This window comes from Petaurus breviceps, unplaced genomic scaffold (genome assembly GCF_028583685.1).
Source record: "Petaurus breviceps papuanus isolate PSGF00001 unplaced genomic scaffold, PetGlider_PUasm1.0 37, whole genome shotgun sequence".
Classification (NCBI taxonomy): Eukaryota; Metazoa; Chordata; class Mammalia; order Diprotodontia; family Petauridae; genus Petaurus; species Petaurus breviceps.
In genome coordinates this window covers 101,490,078-101,514,814 of record NW_027186296.1, presented here as the reverse complement: position 1 = coordinate 101,514,814, position 24,737 = coordinate 101,490,078, and the positions used below count along the sequence as shown (strand labels likewise).

The 24,737-nt window shown below is 35.2% G+C and overlaps 2 protein-coding genes across 6 annotated transcripts in view; both read right to left on the bottom strand.

The window, feature by feature from the left end:
- Positions 1 to 24,737, bottom strand: part of BUB3 (BUB3 mitotic checkpoint protein) — a 555,213-nt gene that overhangs the window by 187,654 nt on the left and 342,822 nt on the right. The gene's annotated exons all lie outside the window — the stretch shown is intronic.
- The window catches only part of ACADSB (acyl-CoA dehydrogenase short/branched chain), a 67,873-nt gene continuing 44,084 nt past the window's right edge, over positions 949 to 24,737 (bottom strand). For all 3 annotated transcript variants that reach the window (XM_069099157.1, XM_069099155.1, XM_069099156.1), the window contains 6 exons: positions 22,374 to 22,499; positions 17,359 to 17,451; positions 9,831 to 9,920; positions 7,122 to 7,259; positions 3,957 to 4,056; positions 949 to 2,712 (listed from right to left, as the gene is read on the bottom strand). In XM_069099157.1, the coding sequence (XP_068955258.1) occupies positions 2,642 to 2,712; positions 3,957 to 4,056; positions 7,122 to 7,259; positions 9,831 to 9,920; positions 17,359 to 17,451; positions 22,374 to 22,499 (618 nt within the window). In that variant the 3' untranslated portion in view covers positions 949 to 2,641. The remainder of the gene's footprint in view (positions 2,713 to 3,956; positions 4,057 to 7,121; positions 7,260 to 9,830; positions 9,921 to 17,358; positions 17,452 to 22,373; positions 22,500 to 24,737) is intronic.

The window sequence follows — 24,737 nt, the reverse complement described above, 5'->3', positions numbered from 1 at the left end:
AATAGTTATTTGTATATATACTTTCTCCTTCCCAGGGGAATATTAGTTAAGGACAAGGGCCATTTCATTTTTGACTTGAGGGTCTTGAACAAAGTAGGTATTCAAACCTATCTTCTCATATCAAATCATGTAGATGACTGATTAGTCCTATGGTCAGACCAGCTTGCAAATAAAATGACATCGCAAATGAAGGGACAACTGAGATAATGACACAAGAAAAAAAGGTCACAAAATAATTTAGGAAAAAGGGTAAAAAAAAATTAGATCTACTTTTCGATACAGAGTGATAAACTATTAAGCAACGAGTATTAAATAGTATGCCAGAGGGGCAGCAAAGTTTAATAGATAAAAAGACAGTTGGGAATCACAAAACTTGGCATAAAATACCACCTCTGACTCAATGTTGCCTATGGGATGCCTGATAAGTCAATTTATCTTTCAGTGCTTTAGTCAGCTCTCTTAGGACTACAAGTTGCAGCTCAGTTGGTTGCTAATGTCCATTCATAGAGGAGGGAGTTCCCTACATTAACAAAATCAGAAATCACCTATGTGATCCAAAACAAAACAAAATCACTACAGTTTTCGGAAAATAACTAATAGGTACTATCTGCATTGCAAACAAGGAGATTTTTTGCTGGGGACCCAGAATGTAAAATTATAACCATTTAGTTTTATCCGAAAAATTGACAGAAATGGGTTATATAACAGGTAAATATTAATCCTCAGTAAATGGAGGCTTACATATAGATATTTAAACCAATTATTAATCATTATTAAAAAAATCAGGGATCACTGATTTTTTTCTTAAAGTCACAAATATGGACAATAATGAACAATTCTGCATTTATCATAATACCTTAGGATATTTAGCTCTTGATTTTTCCACTTTCCATAAAGTTCTGATTTATAACACAGAATGGATGAGTATTTTTTAGAAAGCAAAGTTCATTTATGAAGTAATTCAATCACCATATTTATTAAAATACATTGTAATCACATGTCCATATGATAATACATATTTTGACATAAGCCTAGTACTCCAGATTTCTCCAAGTAGTCAATGGCTTTTAGCAAACATAGATATGCAAGTCAAAATAATGCTGACTTAGCATGCTGCCTGGAACATAGTAGGTGCTTAATATGTGTTTCATCTATCTACTTCTGATGGGAACTGAATTCCTTATCAGTTGAGCTCAATGTAATGCCAATAACATATCACAAGATGCCCAGTGGTAGAAATAATAGTTCTGACACCAATTAATTTCCTGTGTTCTAAAACAAATCTCTAAAGTTACTAATGCAATGGTCAAGGAGACTGAAAGCATTACTTTCGGGCATCAATCTTTTCCTCCCCAGACCAGAAAGGGTTGACACTATTGTGTATATAATTTTTTGGCACTATTAACAGTCCTCCTTCAATTCCTCGAGCATCTTAACTGGTAAATTAAAGTACAGTGATTCTGATGCCTTCTTTATCAGGCTACTTTGACTTCTTGCTCTGAAGGACTGAATATTGAGACTTAGTTATTTTATAGTACATTAGATTGCCATCTTTTCTGAACTACATTCTAAATTCTTATTTCCCTCTCCATTAGTCAAAGATGGTTCCTCCCTTTAGGATGCATTGCTTAACTATAATTTGCATTAGAAAAGTTATTTTGAAAATGCACCTGTATACCAAATGTTAAAGTTCTCTGGTTTGCAGCATAATCCTTCTGAAATAAAGTAGTAAAACAATTCATATTTCACCATGGACTTGATTTAAAGTGTATGCTTTCTTTAAAAAAACCCACAATTTTGGATTTTTTTCATAATAAAACTCAATAAATTAATTAGGGCTAACAATATATAATTCAGATTCAGAAAGGTTTTAAGCTGCTGAAAAACAGTGCTTGGTGGAGATCTTTAATTTTTACAAAATTAACTGATTTAAAAATATTTTATAAAGTTTCTTAACCACACAACTTGAAAAGTGATGTTGAGACTTATTTTTTTAAATTGCTGAGATTTATTTTTAAATGCTGAAATGATCATACCATTTATAATTTTAAGTGAACTCAACAACAAACATCACATTTTGTTCTAATGAAAATAAAGATAAATTAAACAATTCCTTTAATTGACTTGCACTATTATGCTATACAACTTCTTTGACATTTAAAATGACTGTCTTAGCTTTTCTTGATGAATTTCTATCAATTTCTGAATTTACCAGCATTTAATCTTTCAATAAACATGTGAAAAATAGATATGTTCAATACACTATAGTAGGCACTGGTGAATCTGAAAAGGTATTAAATACAAATAACCTACTCTGATATCAATTTCTCTGACCTGTATTAGAAAGATGATAGATTTTAAAATGAAGTTGAAATGACAATTCTTGTAATAATTAACCCAAAAACAACATCATAATTTTGCCAGATGCTGGGAAAAAGTAACCTTTGTATACCATGAAGCAAAGTTACCTGCTTTGAATCACTGGTGACAAGCAAGAGGCAGAGAGACCCAATATATTCCAAAAGAATGTAATGCAGAAGACTGTTCCAGCTTGAAAATATCCCACTGTTTCCCATCTAAGGCACTTGATTTATGTTTTACATAAGTGGCCGCAGTAACAGTCATCATGTTCTTGTGACCCTCAGTATTCTTGACCTAACAATTTTGCTATGGTATTTAACTGGATATTTGATGTTCCTTCATATATTGTACCTAAAACACAGGATGGAAGGGAGAAACGGAAACAAGAGGAAGTAAACATATGGTGTCAAGAATATTAGGTAAATTTTCTGTAAAAAGCTTTACTTGCCAATTTTCTACCTTACTACTGAAAATCAATGAAAGAAAGAACAAACATGAAACCTTTATGGTTATCTTTTAGTTATTCTGTCTGTTGAAAATGAACTTGTAGAAAAATTGTTCTATGATGACAAAACACATCTATATTAACAAAAGTCTCAAACTGATAAAAGACTAGTTAAGACTAGGTTAAGGATAAATAGTACAAAACTGATTTTAAATATCAAATTGCACTCTCAAACAGAACAGTGGATGGCAAAGGAAAGATTCTATATTTTCTAGGATGTTTCTCAAAGGTATAAGAGGGAGTTACTTTAGTTACATGAGAACTGGTTCAAACAAAGTAAGGAAAGTAATAATGACAGGAGTAAAAAATGTAGGAAGAAATAGTAATTAGGGTAACCTGCCAATGTCTTCTTAATGCACCCTCTTGTTGAATTTTACTAATTTCAAACATGAGATACTTCTCTACTTGGCTTAAAGATTTTTAGAGTTAACATTAGAAACTGCAAGTGTCCATCTTTGACGTTGCAAAGATGTAGAAACCTAGAGGAAGAACTCCAGAACGCTGGAAAGATATTCTGTGGGGGATTTGTGGGAAACCCAGGACAATAACAGTATTGAATGAGGAAGTATGATGGGTTGCCATCTCTATCAATGGAAAGAACACATATGGATGAGACTGAAGATTCAATGAAGTATTCAAGTATAAATAAGACTTGTCTCTGTTATTATGGAATAGGTCACCATGAAGTCACTGGAATTTTACCTCTTTAATTAGCAGGGAGAAATCCAAAACTAGTCAGGCTCTATTAAACTACTTCTAAAATGATGGTGATGTATCAACAACTAAATTAAGCTATACCAATCATTAAAGAAATACAAAGAAATAAAGATAATATTAGAGTTCCTACTTGTCATTAAATTTGTTTTCATATTTAGGCTGTTAAATAAAAATACGTAGGTTACCTTAAGAGTCTAAGTGCTAGTGATACATTTTTAAAGGTATATTGATGCTTTAAAATTAATGTGAATTTTTTTAAAGGAATAGGAAAGGAAAAAATCCTAGTTAGTTCTCAATATATATATACAGCATATGCTGAGTATGTAGGTAATTTCTCATGACTAATTAAGAATATAAAAATAAACCTACGTACCAATTTTTGCATCTCTGAAGTATTTTTCCATTGGAAAATCTTTGGTAAACCCGACTCCACCCATCCACTCTATGCATTTACTAGTTGTCAGTCCAGCAATCTAGAAAAAAAGTAAAATTTTACCTAATAATTTGCTATACCATCTTATACACTAGAATGAAACATTTTTATGAAAAACATTTGAAAAGGATGATATTTTAAAACAGAGTATCATTTTGTGTCTGTTCTCTGTTCCCCTTAAAATGTCTTGTCAGTTCTGCAATATTTCTTAGGCTCCACAAAACTTTTTTCTTCAGCTAGCCAGGCCAAAATTAGTTAGCTTTCTGCACTTGACTACTGGACAAACTGCCAGGATCGACTGTTAAAACAATAACTATATAATTCTCTAAGTCCCCCCAAAAGGCTTCATGTGTTAAATATATCATTTATGACATATATCAGAACAAAGTTTTTTTTTTTAACACCGTTAACATGTAATAATAGGGGACCATGAAAATAATTTCTTTGTTCCCCTCATGGTATAGTTTATGGTACCTAGATACTAAATAAAAGTTCTCTATGGTACTTTATATCTTGCCAAACTGAAAACTTTGAACCTGATCTCACCATTAATAAGTACTTAAACTAACTTTTAAGTGTTAATTCTATCAAACAATTGAGTGAGATATTTTTTCTTTTGTTTGGATCTGTATAATAGTATCTTGATTTCTCATAACATCACTTGCTTCCATTTGCTCCAATCTAATTCTGAAGGAATGATTCTCTTCAGTGAGCTTTTGAAATTCCTTTTCCACCTGACAAATTTGGCTTTTTAAGGCATTCTTCTCCTCATTGGTTTTTTGGGCTTCTTTTGCCATTTGAGTTAATCTATTTTTTAAGGTGTTATTTTAAACTTCAGTCAGGTTGTTCACTCTCTTTTCATGATTTTCTTGAATCATTCTCATTTCTCTTCCCAATTTTTCCTCTACTTCTCTTACTTGATTTTCAAAATCCTTCTTGAGATCCTCCATGGCCTGTAACCAAGTCATATTTTTCTTGGAAGCTTTTGGTGTAGGAGTTCTGACTTTGTTGTCTTCCTCCTGTTCCATGCTTTGATCCTTTTTGTCCCCCCAAAAAAGGAATCTAAAGTTGTGTTGCTGTGCTTGCTTTGCTTCCTTTCCTAGCTCGTGTTGCCACTCAATTACTTGACTTTTGAGCTTTTTACCACAGTAGCACTCAACTTTCAGGGAAGAAAGCTTTGTCTCAAATTTCTGGGGTTTTCAAAGCTGCTGGAGCTATTAGTTGGGTGCCCTCTCTGTAGCCCCCCACATGCTCTGGCTCACTGGTCACACACCCCAGGATCTCCACCCAAGACAGCAATGCAGATCCAGGCAGGTCAAGACAAGGGCGATTACCCCCTGAACAGTTGCCTGGTACCCCTATGATCTGCAGGCCAGGAGCTCTGAAGCAGCCATGTGGAGGCAGATGCACAGCCATTGCGCTTCCACTACTTCTTGCTCTAGGGGCCGAGGCTGGACAGCACTCCATCCCCCCCAGTACCAACAGAGTTCTACACTGACCTTTTATTTTGTCTTTGGCATTTATGGGTTGATATTTCTGGAAACTGACACAGCTGCTGGTGATTCACTCTCCCGAAGTCCACTCCAGCCGCTGCTGCTTGAGGCTGCCCTTGGGCTAAAACCATGACCTCACATGGGGCTGGGATATGCTCCCAGCATGCTGTGATGAACCCTTCCTGTCAGCCTGCCAGGCTGCCTTCAGCAGGAGGTTATTCCTCTGTCACTTTGTGGGTTCTGTAGCTCTAAAATTTGTTTAGAGTCATATTTTATAGATATTTGATGTGGTTATTGGGGGAGCTCATGGAATTTTCCTGCTTCTATGCAGCCATCTTTTTTCCATCCCCAAACAACTGGGTTTTAATTTGAGGATCCTGAAAGAGGCAACTCCCTAAATTGAAATGCTGTGCCCTCAAAAATATCACAGTGTCCTAATCACATCTTCATTTATTCAATTTCCAAGAGCAGTCTATCTGAGTCAGTAGATTTACTTAGTAATTTTGGGTTGTAATGCCAAGCAAAGGCAACTTCCAGAGGACTGCTACTGTGAACAGCTTTTAAGACTATGATTACACAGTATAATGAACACTCTATTCCATAACAAATCAAAGCAAAACTTTCACAGAAAATCACGGTACAGCATTCACAATATTACAACTTCTCAAAGTACAATAGTCAAAGTCTTCCACTCATGGGCAAAGTCTTAAGTTAAATCAGTTAATATCACAATATAGTCTCAAAGTACAATAGTCAAAGTCTTCCACTCATGGGGCAAAGTGTTCCACACATAGGGCACTCTTAAGTTAACTCAATCAGTCACTTATTGAGCAATCAATTACTAAGCATCATACACAAACCCTCCACCCTTAAGTTACTAGTAAACTGCAATTTCATCATTACTCAGTACCCAGAGAGAAGTCTTTTCATCTTGACGTGGGGCCTGTTCTCAGATTCCCTGGATCCAACTTCCATGGTCCCAGATTCTACCTGGATTCATCAGACTTTCACCTGGGTTCAATGGCAGATAGCTCCCAGCGCCTTGTCCGGCTCTCTGGGTAGGTCTTGCTCCACACTGAAGTTCACAGGGTCTTGTCCATGTCAGATCCTTCACAATTTCTGCTCCAGGGAATTCAAGGCTCAACCAAGCTACAAACAAACAAAGTCTCAGCATCCCAGTCATGCTTCTCCTGGGCTCCTCTGCTACCTGAGTTCCTGGCTCTGGGCTCTGAGCTCCTGTTCAGAAGAAGCTCCACCACCACAAGTTCTCAGTCAGTTCTCCATTCTCTTTTCTGTAGCTTCTCTGCCACCAGATGCTGGTCCCAAGAAAATTCTGACTGTGCCTCTCTGGGGCTTTTCTTATATACACAGCATTAGCTTCCTGTTTCAGCCAACCCCTTCCTATTACATCAACAACAGGAGACAGGAGTTCATACCTTCTGTTTCCCCAACAGAGAGGCCTGATCAATTTCTAAGTGCTAAGTACCTGCTACCTTTGCCAACACAAAGGGATCTTAAAATTCAAATTACATTACCATTACATGGGTAAAAGTATTTATAAACCAGTTACATACACAATGAAAAAAACTTGGGAATAGATTTTTATTCTTACCTCAGATGTAAAATATTTTGCCATGGAAGCTTCTTTTATAAATGGTTTTCCAGTTTCTGAAAGTCTGGCAGCGTTATATGTCAGCAATCTTGCAGCCTCGAGCTGCGTGGCCACTTGAGCTACTTGATGTTGAATTCCCTACAATATTCAGACCCAGCATTAAAGTTATAATTGTAGTTTGCAAGAACATCTCTCATCCTTAAAGGAATGCCTTGCTAGGGAAAACTGCCAGACTCAGAATGTAACAAAAGGAAATTCATGTGCATTACTTTTTAAATACTGCTTAATCTACATTCTAAAATGAAATATGATACCATATGCATTGTTAAAATCCTCTTTTCTTAGAGCATTTCCAAGTTCAAATAATTCTTCACAATAAATATTCAAGATAATACAATATGAGATAGCACAAAGTTAAATAAAAAACTTTTTAAAAACTTAATTATAATTTCTAATCCTTAAAAAAAGAGTTCATGGTAAATTCTAGTAAAGCCAAAATTTGGTTATACATGTTAATTTAATTATTTGAAAAAAATTTGATTCTGAAATTTCCTAAAGCACAAAAAATTTTCAAATACAAGAGTACTAAAAACATTTTAAAACATTCCTCCTTAAAAACTCCTTGCAAGTAATAATAAAGAATCACCATCAAGCAATATAAATGCTTAATCTTTAAAGAACAATGATATACTTATCACATTGGCTAAGTTCACAAAAAAAGGGAAATGACAAATGATGGAGGGGCCATGAGAAATTGGATTCTTTTTTTTTTTAAAGTTTATTTTATTAGGGCAGGTAGGTGGCACAGTGAGTAAAAGCGCCCAGCCCTGGAGTGAGAAGGACCCAAGTTCAGTTCCTGCCTCAGACACTTAACAACCACACCAAAAAACTAGCCGTGTAACCTCGGGCAAGTTACTTAACCCCAACTGTCCTCCAAAAGGCAAAAAAAAAAAAAAACCAAGTTTATTTATTTTTAGTTTTCCACATTCACTTCCATAAGACTTTGAGTTCCAAATTTTCTACTCTTCCTTCCCCAAAACAGCCTTCAATCTGATACAGTCTCTACACATACATTCACATCAAACATATTTTCACATTAGTCATATTGTAAAGAATTAGAACCAATGGGAGGAACCATGAGAAAAAAGAAACAAAACAAAACAAAAAGAGAGCAAGTAGCATGCTTCCATCTGCATTCACACTCCATAGCTCTTTTTCTGGATGTGGACAGTATCTTCCATCTTGAGTTTTTTGAAGTTGTATTAGGTCCTTGCATTGCTAAGAAGAACTAAGTCTATCAAAGTTAGTCATCATACAATATTGCTGTTACTGTGTAAAATGTTCTGGTTCTGCTCACTTCACTCAGCATCAGTTCATGTAAGTCCCTGTTTTTCTGAACTCCATCTGCTCATCATTTCTTATAACAGAATAGTATTCCATTACATTCCTATACCCCAACATGTTCAGCTATTCTCCAATTGATGGGCATCCTCTCAATCTCCAATTCTTGGCCACCACAAAAAGAGCTGCTGTAAGTATTTTTGTATATGTGGGTCATTTTCCCATTTTTATGACCTCTTTGGGATACAGATCTAGAAGTGGTATTGTTGGGTCAAAGGGTATACACAGTTTTATAGCCCTTTGGGCATAGTTACAAATTACTCTCCAAAATGGTCAGATCAGTGCACAACTCCACCAACAATGCATTAGTGTTCCAATTTTCCCACATCTAATACAACATTTATCATTTTCCTGTTTTGTTATTTAGTCAATCTGAAAGGTGTGATGTGGTACCTCAGAGTTTCTTTGATTTGCATTTCTTTAATCAATAATGATTTAGAGCATTTGAGAAAATGGATTCTTTTAACAAACTGCCCAACTATTCTGGAAGGCAATTTGGAACTATGCTCAAAAAGCTATAAAACTATGCATTCTCTTTTTTTGGGTCTATGTCCTAATGAGATCAAAGAAAGAGGAAAAGGACTCCTATGTAGAAAAATATTTATACCACTCCTTTTGTAGTAGAAAAGAATTGGAAACTAAGGGGATGCTCATCAACTGGGTAATGGATAAGCAAGTTAGGATACACAAATGTGATGGAATACTATTGTTCTGTAAGAAATAATGAAGGGAATGGTTTCATAAAAACCTGGAAAGGCTTATACAAACTGATGCAGAGTGAAGTGAGCAGAACCAGGAGAACAACTTAGATGATAACAATTATGCTGTTAGGATAATCAATTCTGGAAGACTTAGAACTTTTACTAACCACAATTCCAAATAACTTATGATAAAACACGGTATGTACCTCCAGACAGAGAAGTAATGGACTCAGAATGTAGATCAGAGAATGCTATTTTCTTTCTTTCCTCCTTTCTTTTTCTTTTCTTTTTTGAATATGGGCAAATGGGGAACTTTGAATGATTACATATTTATAATTCAAGTTTTGTTCTTCTTGCTTTCTCATACAGGTGGGGGAGGAAGAGGAAAAGGGAGATTTTGAAACTGAAAGTAAAAATTAAAAAATGGGAAAAAGAACACTGCGGTAGACAATTAATAAAATACAAATTTTTAGATGAGGCATATTTCCCATCCTGATTCTTAACACTCTTACTGCTGCCCCCATTTAAACCCTTTACAAATATATGAGGGATTTCTCTGATAATACAAAATAAATGATTAGGGTTAAATGATCATTATAATTCTTACCTGAAAAGAAAATATTCTTTCACCAAACTGCATTCTTTCTTTAAGATACGGAATGGTGTGGTCCAAACATCCCTGTGCCAGTCCTAACATCTATAAATGATAAGAAAGAAGGCTGGATTGGCTTACATGCTCATATTTTAATTTATCCATAGTGGTAAGAGTCTTTTTCTTGGTAGATATAATATTTTTGGAATATTATATATATATAATAGATATAATATAATTTTTGGAAACAATAATAGTTATTGGGGCCTGGGGGGGTTCTTTTAAAAAACAGAAATGGTGCAAAACGGTCTAGTCAAAATCCCAATGACTGCAGGAAATATTACTTAAGACATATTGAACTACATACAGGAAGCAAGTCTCTAGGCATAGCAGAGCATCAAAGTATTTTATAATCAACCCTCTTAATTTCCAATTTTCTGATCCCTCAAATGTCTCACTCAGATTGGTCTAAGGAGGTGTCAGATTTTCCTCTCAGTATCCTTCAAATCTTCACTTAGGGAAGTCACTTCTGAATGTTCTGTCTTTGTACCCAGTCTGTCTTTAGCTTCTCTTTTGAATAATATGTGATTATGATTAATAGGATTATTAACGCTTTGATGAAAAGGGCAATAGAGCATATAAGATGTACAGTAAAAGCACTAATCACCTCTAATTCACACCACTGAAGCCTTGGTGAGTAAAAATGTGTTAAAATTTTAAACCTGGTTTTTTCCATATTCTCTCCAAGGGCTGAGCCAATTAAATTGTGAAAAAATATTATCTTGTGTATCCAAAAGTATGGCATAAAAGAAAGAGTACTAGATGTCGAGTCAGAAGACCCGAGTTCAAATCTCACTGCTGCCATATACTGCTGAGTGATCTCTCTGGGCTTCAGTGTTCTCATCTATAAAGAGAGGAATTTAAACTGGATGCAAAGGTCCCTTTCAGCTCTAAATCTGTGAGCTCCATTAAATTATTATCCAAATGACTCCACCAATTTGGGGTTGTTCCCTTTTTTAAAGGGAAAAAAAATAAGAGTTGAACAAAATGTTTTGGTAGAAACACCCTCAAACTCATCAATGTTTCATTAGTATTCCTTTATATTTTCCTTTAATTTCTTGTTTTCCAAGGTACATGTAACATACAAATAATGTCAAAAACAATGGGAGACAGCATTCCACACCAAAGCATTGTCAACGAGATAACGTGATTATTCCATACTCTTATTATTAAAGTTTGCATAGAGACAAATGGCATTTTTATTGATGTAAAAACTGATAAATAAGCTATCAATCAAAATTACATTTCATGGAAACAAAAAGTCTTTAAATATAAATGTTGCAAAGCTAAACTGTCTACATTTAGAGTTTCAAGGATTGATGTTTCTTTTCATTCTGTGACACATTCCTCTCTCGCTAAAAGGTACCCAAAGTATTAACCAAGATATAATAACTACGTGACCTTAACTTTTAATTAGGTTATAAGAGTAACTTAGAGTAATTAGAGTAAAGCCAAGGCAGTGTATTTTACTGCCAGAACACCTATATTATTTATATCCCCGGGAACAATGAGTTCCAGTGCTGCAGTTTTTAATGCCTTATCTGACAAAGTTTAAGTACAGATAAACTTTAAAAAGGAAAGAAAAGCCAATATCACATAGAAGCATATTATGTTGCCTTCTGGGAAGCCTGGGTTTAAGTCTTTATCTAAAACTAGCTGGTTACTAGGGTAACATAAGTTGAAAAAGTGGAGGGAGGAATCATCAGTTCTATAATAATGACTCACAAATTACAAGATACATATTTTTTTGGACTTCAATGAATCTGTGATTTACTGATGTGGTTACATCCTCTAATGATAAGATATCAAGCAATTCTCATATGCCTCCCCATCTTGTGGAATCTTGTCCATGTTCTTTTTGTAATTGGCTATAGGAATCCACCTAATTGCTCCTCTTGTTCTGATATTACATGGAAACCAAGGTGTACATCAGTTATGTGGATTAACATCAGTTACCCTTCACTTAACCAGCCTGCTTTATTCTAGTCAGATGCTTATTTGACTTGACAGTAAAATTCCTTGTTTTTAATGTGTTTACAATCCCTTCAAACAAGCCATATATCCTGAGAGTGACTTCAGGTGATCCTTGATATAGCAGCACCACAAAAGTTTGGATGTTACGAGGGCAGGCTCTCTTTCAGAAAGAAGCTTATGGTAATAAAAATAATTCAGCAATTTCCCAAAAATACAATTTTCAATTCTCCTTTTTAGTTCTTGGCCTAGTGTTCATTTGTTGTCTCTGTATTGATGATGATAGTGTATATTCCAATGGACTATCTCTACCACAAGTATGAAAAACAGATATTCTTTATCTATCTGGTTTTTCTTTTTTGGATAATTAGGCCAAACTTTTAAAAGTGATTATGGATCTCATTTAGAAAACTAGGCAATGTTCTGGGACTTGATTCAATCAGGACTGTGTCATTAACAAAAAGGACATCTGAAGGAATTCATCATCTAAACACCACCAACTCTTCTGTTTAGATTTTGCTCTGATTATCAACCAATCAAACAATAAATATTTGTGAATTGCCTACTGTTTGCTAGGTACTATAGATATAATTATGAAGAATGAAACAATTCCTAATGGGGAAGACAAGCACCTTTAAAATATACACACATAGCATAAATATAAAGTTTACAAAGACAAACATAATAAAAGTAATTAAAACACAAAGTAGTTTGGGAGGGAAGTCACTAGCATTTAGGGGAGAAAAGAAAAGGATTTGTGTAGAAGATGGCGCATGAAGTGCTTCTGAAAGGAAAAGACACCTTAAATGATAGTGAAAAACACCCTGGGAAGCATACATCTTCCTATCTAAGATTTCATTTGCTACTTATAGTCACAGAGTCAATCAAAGGATAGTCAAAAGGGACCTTGAAGTTTATCTAGTTCAAACTCCTTGTTTTCCAGAAGACCAAGACCCAGAGAAGTTAGATGATTCAATCAAAGTCATAAGGGGAGCTGGACTTTGAACACAGAGCATCCAACTCCAAACCCAAACTTTTCTCTGCACCATACTGTCTCAAAGTTCTCTCTGCTGTTACATCTTTCAAGGAATTCTAGGGGCTCTCTTGTTTTCCTAGGATCAAATATAATCTCCTTTCTGGCATTTAACTGCTACACAACCTGGACCCCTTCTCTCTTTCCTCCCTTCCATATATGCTGAAGTTCAGGTTACTTAGTCTATTACAAGAATGGGATTTTTTTTTTATGTTGGCCACATTAATATTTAGCTGTAATCAAATAAGGCTGCATTCAAGAAACTTCAATTAGATATACTTAAAAATGTACGTTATTTTATAAAAACCTAACTAGGTACTTAATAATTTCAAAAAATGAGCACTATTTGTTAATTTTAAAGTTAACTAACCTTTTAATGACTTTGTTGTGTTTGCTTTTTGTTGAAAAGCATTTGGTTGAATCATGGAGGCCCATAGTTTCAACTTATCTTCTCTAGATGGGTACCAGTCATTTGTGACCTTAAGGATATCTTGATTTGGGTTACATAGGAGAATGTAGATTCACAGAAGTAAGTGGTTGGAAAGAAAGCATTTTGGGGGCATGTTGTCACAGGTGTGGGTATTCCACTGCATTTTTCAATTGCATCTTTCTTAGCATCAAACAATGACTTTAGAATGTCATCTAGTAAATCAATCAATTCCATCTGTAGTTCTTTAGGTACCTTGGTGATATCAACTAGGTGAGGCTGAAATATTCATTTGAGTATGATGTCAGATTTCCAAAGTCAGTGAACCTTTCATTGTATTCTACAATTAACAGGTCTATAATAGCTGTGTATTCTTCAAATGTTTCACATATATCATTCTGTTCATCAATGACCTTTGCTAACTGGGGAAAATGTTCATCTACAATTTCCTTTTGAAGAAGTGTTTTGAAAACAGATAGCTTTTTTTCGAAATGCTTGAATTTTTTGCCACATATCATATATAGACTTAGTTTTACCTTGAAAAGAAATATTCAAATCATTTTGATTTGACATGATATCAAACAGAAATGTAGCAGTCTTATAGAAATCTTTCAATATCACACTGCTGATTCTGTTCATAAAATTTAACTTCTTGCAGAGACAAAATTTTGGTCAATATTTGTCCCTGCTATAGTCAAAACACCTAGAATGATAAAGCAAATCCACACTGAATACCTCATTGTTCAACTTTAGCATGTTACAAAACTTACCATGCTGTATTGCATTTGCACAAATAGAGTTAACAAAACTTACCATTTGTTGCAAAGCATCACTTAAAAGAGTAACTTTAGTACAGAGATTTTGCTGATGGAAGATATAATGAAAAAAAAATGAGAGCATCTAGATCTAATGCATTTTTCTTTATCTATGCAATACACCCTTCATGTTTTCCTGTCATGGAAGGTGCATGCATTGCTAAATTTACCAAATTCAGTCCAACTTCATGACATTTATCTGGAAAACTATTGAAGATATCTATTCACCATATTCTATTTGCAATAGTGCCCAAAAGGAGTAACTGTTCAAAGCAAAGAAAATCTTCTGCTATGACCCAAATGAAGTATGAAACCTGTGTCAAATCAGTAATAAGTTGATTTATTCAAAGCAATTGAATAATACATATTTTTCTTTTGAAGTATTGCATGAAATTGTTCTGGTAAGCTGAAGGCTAATTCATGCTGCTAATCAGTTATGGTTCCCCATGAAAGAGGCAGTTGTTTGTGCTTTGAAATGTTATCAGGTTCTAAGTATCCTACAACTTCAACAATTCAATCTTTAACAATTTCTACATCACTGAATGGTTTCCCTTTTTCCCCCAAGTATATAAGCTACTTCATAAGTTACATCAGTGGTATTATTTCCAGGTGTCATTGCTGTTTCAAAGAACTGTCTTTGCTTTTGTTTTTCATCTTTTAATTTCTGCAAAACCTTTTGCGCTGCTCCCTCTAATTTAAAATATTTGTGGTTATGAGTGTTATAATGCTGATGAGCATTGAATTTTTTAAATAATGATATTGCAGCATCACAAAGCAAGCAAATCATCTTTAAAAGATCTATTTTCTTCTTTCAGAGTTCTCTTGGTCTTCTTTGATGTGACAGACTGTTAAGCAGACAGCATTAAAAAATACTGTTAAGCCATGCAACTATTTACAAATTCCACTTACACTTCATACAGAAACACTGCATTGCTGCCAAAAGCTGATGACAGACTGCTCCACTCAACCCCCATAAACTCTTGCCAACCAGTCTCATGCAGCAGTAGCACCAGTCAGGTGGAGAATGTTAGAACTAAATTATGAGTGTAGCAGCTATTAATTTAGCTCTTATGGGTTATTAATGTTCTAACTGTACTGGTCAATCTGGGAGGACTCTTTAATTGAAACTTATTTTATTCTTTGGTATTTTAAATATATTCATTTTAAAAACAAAATAAAATTATAAAAGACAAATAAAGATTGGACTCTGCTCAGCAATGCAGGGTTATAAATCATCCCCAAAAGACTCATGATGGAGAGAGATGTCTATATCCAGAGAAAGAACTAGAAAGAACTGAGTTTGAATCCAGACTGAAGCAAACTACCTGATCTTTTTCTTTTTCTTGTTTGGTTTTGTTTCCTCTTTCCCATTGTTCATTCCATCTGATTCAATCTTTCTTTATAATCTGACTAATGTCTAATGTGAAAGTATTTGCAGATCCTATATTTGATTGTATGTCATCATGGGGGGGAGGGGAGGAAGGGAGAGAAAATTTGAAATTCAAGGAATTGTAGAACTGAATCTTGTAAACTAAAAGTAGACAAACAGATTAGTAAAGACAAAAAAAAAACAAAAATAAAAGACAAATAAAAATAAAAGGATTTGTTCTGTAAAATTTAGATTCAGTCAAAAGACTGAACTTAAGAATCTAGGTGGCCATATGTGGCCTTAAGGCTGAAGGATCCCCATTCCCAGTCTAATATGCATGAAGTCAACTCTATGTAGGAGAATTTTTAAGGCAGCATTCTGTTCTATTGAATCAAATATATTCTATACTCAACAAACAAGCCTAATGGGATATTGTGTTCTTTAGTCAACTCTATGTAAAGATTCAGTCTATTTAGAACATTATTTGCAAAATCCTGCTTCTTTCTTCTCTTTTCATACCTTCAAGGGTGCTCTTGATGTATATGTAGATTATTGTCATAAAATTAGGTAAAAATGAAAAAGAAGGCAAATAGGCCTCAGTTTTGATCCTGGTGATATGTCTAATATTTTTCTCCATCTTGGGAATATTCTCTTCTTTCAAATGCTTTGAGAATCAAACCTTCAAACCATGCCTACAGTATGAATCTTTTCTGTGTATTTATTCTAGCTTAGTTTCTTTTCTCATTTTTGTTTTCTTCAGTTTCATCTCCCCTTCCTTATGAAGCACATCAGGGACTATGTTAGGGTCTAAATGGCTCCCCTGACCTTACTGGTGAAAAGAATTTGTTGAAGAAAATTCTTTTGATCACCATACTTCCTGACAAGATTTTATACAAATAGAACAAGATGTTGGAACACAATATCAATGGAAGATTCATTTACTTAACTGAGGAAAATAGCCATCTTCTATAAAAAGCAGTCACAACAGGAATCCTTGAGAGGTATCATGGAGTAGGATGTAGAGAACCCACCTCAGAGTTAGGCAAGCCTGACTTCAAGTCTTACTTCTGACATATTTTGGTTTTCTGACCTCGAGGCACTTAACCCCTCAGTGTCTCAGACAACTCTCTAAGATTATAAATAGCAGAGCAGCTGCCTGGTGTTCTGCATTGGGAAAGGAGGGAATTCTTTACATTGAAGAACTATTGAAAGAACTCTTTTATACTGAAGACTTATATACAGGTCTGAACCAAAAAAATAAGAATTTTTAGGGGCAAGTCTGATCAACTTTTAAATAGTATATTTTACATAGTTACTTAATTCTGATAATTTTATTTTATATGCCCATATAAAATAATAGGTTCAACTCATTCTTGTTACAACTAAGCAAAGTAGCTCGAGGGTCCAAAAGGACTATTTCTAGTACTATATCTTAACCTAGTTGGTATTATTCATACCTGACCTTCCAACTTCTTTTTTTAAAGGTTCTTCTGTAAGGATTTCATGTTTTGAAAAGTTGTTTCCTTAAGCCAAATTTAATTTCAGGATGCATTTTAGAAGTACCAACATAGACATTATTTATTATATTATTATTTTAGCTCTTAAAATGGAGAAAAACTGCTACTACTGAGGCAATAGTTTTTTTCCTCTGGATATTTCTACTTGCTTGCCTTTAATTTTAAATAGAGATTCTCTTTAAATAGCCATTTTCTTTCCATTATGTAAAAGAAGTGTGACATCTAGTGGCAATAAGCTTTTCTAGAGGTTTGACTTGACAATAGTTCTGGTCTCATAGCCCTCTTAACTGCCAGAGCTTCATGATTCAAGCAGAAATGATCTAAGTTTGAACATCAGAGGGTGCTACTCACCTGTGCAGCAATTCCTATTCTGCCTTCATTAAGCATTCCCATGGCATATTTATATCCATGGCCAAGCTGTCCTAAGATATTAGTTTCTGGTACCTGAAAAATAAAAATATTCCACTACTTTTCATTTTATTTTCTGAAGATATGCAACATATACTTTTTATACTGTAACTTGAAAATACAACTGTAACTGCACTATGAAAGCAGTCATCAATATACTGTAGTGGGCACTGGATTTATCTCCTCTCTGGGCCTTAGTTTCTTCATCTGTAAAATGAAAGGGTTGAATAAGACTATCTGTAAAGTCTCTAACCCAGGATCATTACATAAACAGTGAAGGTAAGGAAGGAGTATTACTTAATATTTTTTGGATCTGGTACATAAAAATGAATACACTGCCTCTTAATTCACATTTTTATATCACTATAATGTGTATAATAAATGGTGAAATACTTACTGAAATTTAATTAAATACTGAATATTTATCAGGGTGGATATGTAAGAAAGCAAGAGTGAGAAACTTTTCTTCTGAGGATCACTAATCAACAATAACAAAAAAATCAATTTAGGACCACATAAATTAAAAAAAAACATTTATTTTGGAATTTATGTGACATGGAGAGATAAATCTAGAATATTTTATTCATTAGCTCTTAAAACTGAGAATAGGAAATATAAAATTTTATTTCATTTTCAATGAAAACCCTAACTCCTTTTGCGTACATTTTATAGAGAAAAGGGTAAAAGGTTTTACAGAATAATATCGCCACCTTATGGCCCTTTATGATAATGCTGCAATGGATTTTTTTTATCCCACATTACATGTGAGTTCAAAAAATCAACTTCATAAAAATTGCATTTTCACAACTATAAGCAAAATTGGGGTCACCTGGTAACTATCCCATGAGGAAGAGGAAGATATTAAGTTGTAGGCTAGGACTAAAGTTACTGTCCCATGGTTTAATCCTAAAAGAATGTACATTCAGGATCAGATTAAATTAAAATATTATTCAAGAGCTTCATACATATAATTTGACATAATAAAACCTTACCATTGGAACCATTATTTTTTTTTTGTTTAAAAGTTTTACTGATACTCTTCAAAAATGTCACTGTTAGTTACCAATGACACCTTGCCTTCTCCTTACTCTCCACAACAGAAATCTTCATATAAAGGAAGAAATAAAGTTAAGAAGAAGCCAACCCACTGGCCATGTCTGACAATGGATGCCCCATTCAGCTCCTCTATCCCTCTCCCTTTCTTTTTTTTAATTAAATTTTATGTTTATTTTTAGTTTACATGATTCATTTCCACAAGATTTTGAGTTACAAAATTTCTCCCCATTTTTCCCCTACCCACCACACCAAAACAGCAATCTCACTGAATATCCCCTTCTCCAATCTGCTCTCTCCCATATCTTCCTCTATTCCCCTTCCACTTTCCAGTAGGGCACAGTGGATCTCTGTGACCCAGGGCCTTATATATCTTATATCCCAGTTACATGTAAAATAATAATAATAATTATACATATATATTTTTAAACATTTGATTTTAGAACTTCGAATTCCAGATTCTTTCCCTTCACCCACCCTTAGTGGGAAGGTAAGCAATTCAATATAGGTTGTACATGTGTAGCTAAGCAAAACATTTCCATAGTGGATATATTGTGAAAGACTGACTATATTTCCCTCCATCTTATCCTGCTCCCCACATGTTCTGTTCTCTACTTTGACGCTGTCCCTTTTCAAAAGTGTGTGCTTCCAACTTCCCTCCCACCCTGCCTGCCTACCCCTCCATCATCCCTCTTCTCGTCCCCTTCCCCCCTACTCTCCAGTAGGGTGAGATACCCTATTTAGTGTGTATCTTATTCCCTCCTTAAGTCAATTCAATGAGAATAATGTTGACTCATTCCCTTTTGCCTTCCTGTTCTTCCCCTCCATTGTAACAGTTTTCTCTTGCCTCTTCTATATGAAATAATTTATCCCATTCTGTCTCTCCCTATCTCCTCTCATTATGTTTCTCTCTCACCTCTTAATTTCACCATTTAATTATCATCCCTTCCTATTCAATTGGTTCTGTGCCATGTGTCTATGTATACCTGTACACATTTATACACACATTCATATATGTATTCATACACCCATATACCCTCCTATACAGACATATATATATACATATGTATGCATATATGTATACATTTCTATTCCCTTCAACTATTCTCATACTGAGAAAAGTTTCCTAAGTTACAATTATTTTTCCATGGAGGAATGTAAATAGTTCAACTTTGATTAAGTTCCTTATGATTTCTTTTCCCTGTTTGCCTTCTCATGCTTCTTGTATTTGAAAGTCAAATTGTCTATTCAACTCTGGTTTTTTCATCAAGAATGCTTGAAAGCTGGGGTGACCAGGTAGCACAGCGAGTAAGAGCACCAGCCCCAGTGTCGGGATGACCTGGGGATTGAATCTGGTGGATTAGCATCCACCCAGAAATAACTGGCCATGTAACCCTGAGCAAGTTACTTAACCCCAATTGCTTTAAAAAAATAAAAGGAATGCTTGAAAATCCTCTATTCCACTGAGTGCCCATATTTTCCCCTGAAACATGATACTCAGTTTTGCTGGGTAGGTGATTCTTGGTTTTAATCCCAGCTCCTTTGACCTCCGGAATATCATTTCAAGCCCTTCGATCCCTCAGTGTAGAAGCTGCCAGATCCTGTGTTATCCTGACTGTGTTTCTACAATATTCAAATTGTTTCTTTTTGGCAGCTTGTAATATTTTCTCCTTGATCTGGGAATTCCGGAACCTGGATATAATATTCCTACGAGTTTTCTTTTTGGGATCTTTTTCAGGAGGTGAACAGTGGATTCTTTCAACCTCTATTTTGCCCTCTGGTTCTAAAACATTAGGGTAATTTTCCTTGAGAATTTCTCGAAGGATGATTTCTAGGTTCTTTTTTTGATCATGGCTCTCAGGTAGTCCAATAATTTTTAAATTCTCTCTCCTGGATTTATTTTCCAGGTCGGTGGCTTTTCCAATCAGATATTTTACATTGCCTTCTTTTTTTTTCATTTGTTTGGATCTGTTTAAGAGTACCTTGATTTCTCATAAAGTCATTAGATTCCATTTGCTCTAATCTAATTCTGTAGGAATTATTCTCTTCAGTGAGCTTTTGAGATTCTTTTCCCATTTGGCAAATTTGGCTTTTTAAGGCATTCTTCTCCTCATTGGCTTTTTGAGCCTCTTTTGCCATTTGAGTTAGTCTATTTTTTAAGGTGTTATTTTCTTCAGTCAGGTTGTTGACTCTCTTCATTATTTTCTTGCATCATTCTCATTTCTCTTCCCAATTTTTCCTCTACTTCTCTTATTTGGTTTTCAAAATCCTTTTTAAGCTCCTCTATGGCCTGTAACCAGGTCATATTTTTCTTGGAAGCTTTTGGTGCAGTTCTGACTTTGCTGTCTTCCTCCTGTTCCATGCTTTGATCCTTTTTGTCCCCAAAAAAGTAATCTAAGGTTTGACTGCTGTACTTCCTTTGCTTCCTTTTCTTGCTCACGTTGCCACTCAATTACTTGATTTTTGAGCTTTTTGTCACAGTAGACCTCTGCTTCCAGAGAGGAGAGCTTTGTCCCAAATTGCTGGGGTTTTCTCAGGTGCTGGAGCTATTAGTTGGCTGCCCTCTCTTGAGCCTCTACACACTCTGGCAAACTGGTCACGCATCCCAGAACTTCCACCCTAGACAGTGATCCAGATCCAAGAAGGTTAAAGCAAGAGTGATTACCCCTCAGACTGGTCACTTTGTCCCTCTACAATCTGCAGGCCAGGAGCTGTGAAACTGCCACCACGCCTCAGCTGCTTCTCACTCCAGGAGGTAAAGGCCAGACTGCACTTCTGAACTCCCTGTTCCCAAAGTCCATACTACATTGACCTCTCACTTTGTCCTTAGCATCTATAGGTTGATAATTCTGGAAACTGCCACAGCTGCTGGTGATCTGAAGTCCCTCCAGCTGGCTGGTTGTGGCTGCCCTCAGGCACATGGAGCTGGGCTCAGCTCCCAGGGTGCTGTGCTCAACTCCCAGAGTGCTGTGCTGGCCCCTTCCTGCCAGCTTGCCTTCAGTGGGAGGTTAGCTTCTCTCTGCCATTTTGTGGGTTCTGTAGCTCCAAAGTTTGTTTAGTCATTTTTTACATGAATTGGAGGAGGTGGAAGTGGGAGCCACATGGAAGTACTGTCTCTACTCTGCCATCTTGGCTCTACCCCCCTTCCTCTCCCTTTCTGCAGTAAGAAGTGAGGCCTGCTTCACTCTGAAGGAATGAGTTGTGCATTGATCAGTGTTCTGTAGTCTTTCAATGTTTGTCTTCCCCCTGTCTGCAGCAATGTGGTAATCATTCAAATGAGATAACTAATCAAACATGGTAATGTTGGGAAAGTTCTAGCATACTGCCTGGCACATAGTAGGCACTTAATAAATGAACATTCCCTTCCCTTCTGTCTTTCTATAAACTGTTCCGTTGATACTGCTTATTTCACTTTGCATCAGTTAGTCTCCCCAACTTTCTTTGAACTCTTTAAATCTATCACTTCCTAAGCACAATAGTGTTCTATTACATTCCTGTTACAACCTATTCAACCATTCCTTAATTAATGGGCACCTACTGAGTTTCCAGTGTTTTGCTACTACAAAAAATGCTGCTCAAAATATTTTTTTTTTGTATACAAGACTTTCTCTTCTCTTTTTCTTTTTTTTTAAATATATATTTGTTTTTAAAACTTTCTGAGTTCCAGAGTTTTTTCCCTTCTTCCCTCCTCACCTACCCCCACTGGGAAGATAAGCAATTCAAAGTACATGTATAGTTACACAAAACATTTCCATAGTAGGTATATTGTTAAAGACTAACTATATTTCCCTCCATCCTATCCTGCCCCTCACATTGAAACCATTATTTTTCATTATTTCTTATATCAAGTCTAACAAAAGCCTACTTTCACATTATGGTTTTACGGAAAATAGGGTCACACCCACCTTAACATTATCAAATATCAATGAGCTGGTAGGAGATGCTCTGAGTCCTAATTTGTTTTCTTTCTTCCCTATGTGAAGTCCCTCTGTATCACGATCTATTATGAAACATGTAATTCCTCTGTATCCCTAGGAAAGCAGATTAAAAAAAGCACCATCAGCACCTTGGGTTTCTTAAAGTTTTGTCTCCACAGACTTAAAGTCAAAAAAGAAACAAAAAACTTCTGTAGTAAACATTAATGGACTTCAGACTTCAATTTAACTATCACGATGAGATAATGACTGCTGTACATTGCATCACTTCCTTCATTTTCTTTTTTAAATGACCTTATTTTTAAAAATTATATTTAATATTTACTTTCCCCCAATTACATGTGAAAACAATTTTCATTGTTTAATTTTTAAAAATTTGAGTTCAAAATTCTCTCCTACCATCTCTCCTTTCTCCCCTCATTGATAAATCAAACAATTCGATACATGTTATATGTGCAGTTATGCAAAACACATTTCATATTAGTCATGTTGTGAGAGAAAACACAAACAAAAAAAACCCCAAGAAAAATAAAGTAAAAAAAAAGTATGATTCAATCTGCCTTCAGACTATCAGTTCTTTTCTGGGGGTAGAAAGTGTTTTTCGTCATAAATCCTTTGGAATTGTCTTGGATCATTGTACTGCTAAGAACAGCTAAGTCAATCACAACTGATCACTGTGCTGGTTGTGCTTATTTTACTTTTCATCAGTTCATGTGATTCTTTCCAGTTTTTTTTTTGAGAACACCCTTCTCATCATTTCTTATGGCACAACAGTATTCCATCACAATCATAAACCCCAACTTGTTCAGTCATTCTCCAATTAATGGACATCCCCTCAATTTCCAATTCTTTGCCACTACTAAGAGTGGCTATAAATATTTTTGTACATATGAGTCCTTTTTCTTTTTTATGTCTTTGGGATATAGATCTAGTAGTGGCATTGCTGGATCAAAGGGCACGCATGGTTTTATAGCCCTTTGGGCATAGTTGCAAATTGCTCTCCAGAATGGCTAAAATCAGTTCACAACTCTACCAACAGTGCATTAGTGTCCCAATTTTCCCACATCTCCTTCAAAATTTGTCATTTTCCATTTCTGTCTTGGTAACCAATTTGATAAGTGTGGAGTGGTACCTCAGGTTGTTTTAATTTGCATTTCTCTAAAAATAAATAGTGAGAGCATTTTTGTATGACTATAGATAGCTTGATTATGTCATTTGAAAACTACCTGTTCATGTCTTTTGACCATTTATCAATTGGGGAATGGCTCTCATTTTTATAAATTTGACTCAGTTCTCTATATAACTGAGAAATGAAGCCTTTAGCAGAAAAAACTTGCTGTGATTTTTTTCAGTTATTATTACTGTGTATTTCCCTCCATCGTATTTCCTCTCATTTATCCTACTCTTCTGACCACTCTTAAAGAGTTTTGCTTTGAACTACTGCCTCTCCCAGTCTGCTCTCCATCATATCAGTACCCTCTCTCTTCCCTTATTCCCTTCTCCTCCTACTAGCCTGTAGGGTAAGACAGATTTCTATACCCAAATGAGTGTGTATGCTATTCCCTCTTTAGGCCAATTCTGAGGAGTGTAAGGTGCAAACACTGCCCCCTATCCTCACTTCCCCTCCCCATCTTTCTCTCCAGTGTAAAAGCTCTTTTGTTCCTCTTTTATGTGAGATAATTTACCCCCTTCTACCTCTCCCTTTCTCCTTCTCCCAGTGTACTAGTTATTTTACTATATTGTTTTGTTTGTTAAATATACTATTTTAAAGTTTTCCAAATTTCAATTAACCTGTTAAATGGCAGAAGTCAAAGGTTAAAAAAATTCACAACTTTCCATTTTTCTCAAAGAAATGGAATAAGTATAATCCAACTACCACAACATTCTACATATAACAGGAAGTGACTATTAGTTGAAAGATGAAATTTAATGAAAGGTAAGTTCAAGTTTCTTAAATCCTTAATTTTCAAATGAAAGTATGTTATACTTTTCTCTGCTTCTACAATATTTGTTTCTTACAAGTTGCAGATTAACTTGAATAGTCCCTTATTTTAAATAGTCTGCTTTGAATAATTTGGATTTTATGAAAGTGATACTGGGAAAGTATAGGGTATAAATTTATACACAATAAACTCTCATGTCAGCAATATAAATGTGGCTGAATTTAAATAATCTAGATGGACAGTTACATAGCTCACATCAAGCTAGGCTCAGAAAAGTGACATGACCTACCTCCAGTTCCCAAGGCTGATAAATGACAGTCCGGATTTGAATTCAGGACTTCTGACTTCTAGTACAGTTCCTTCTGAACCACGATACTCAACTGCCTCTATC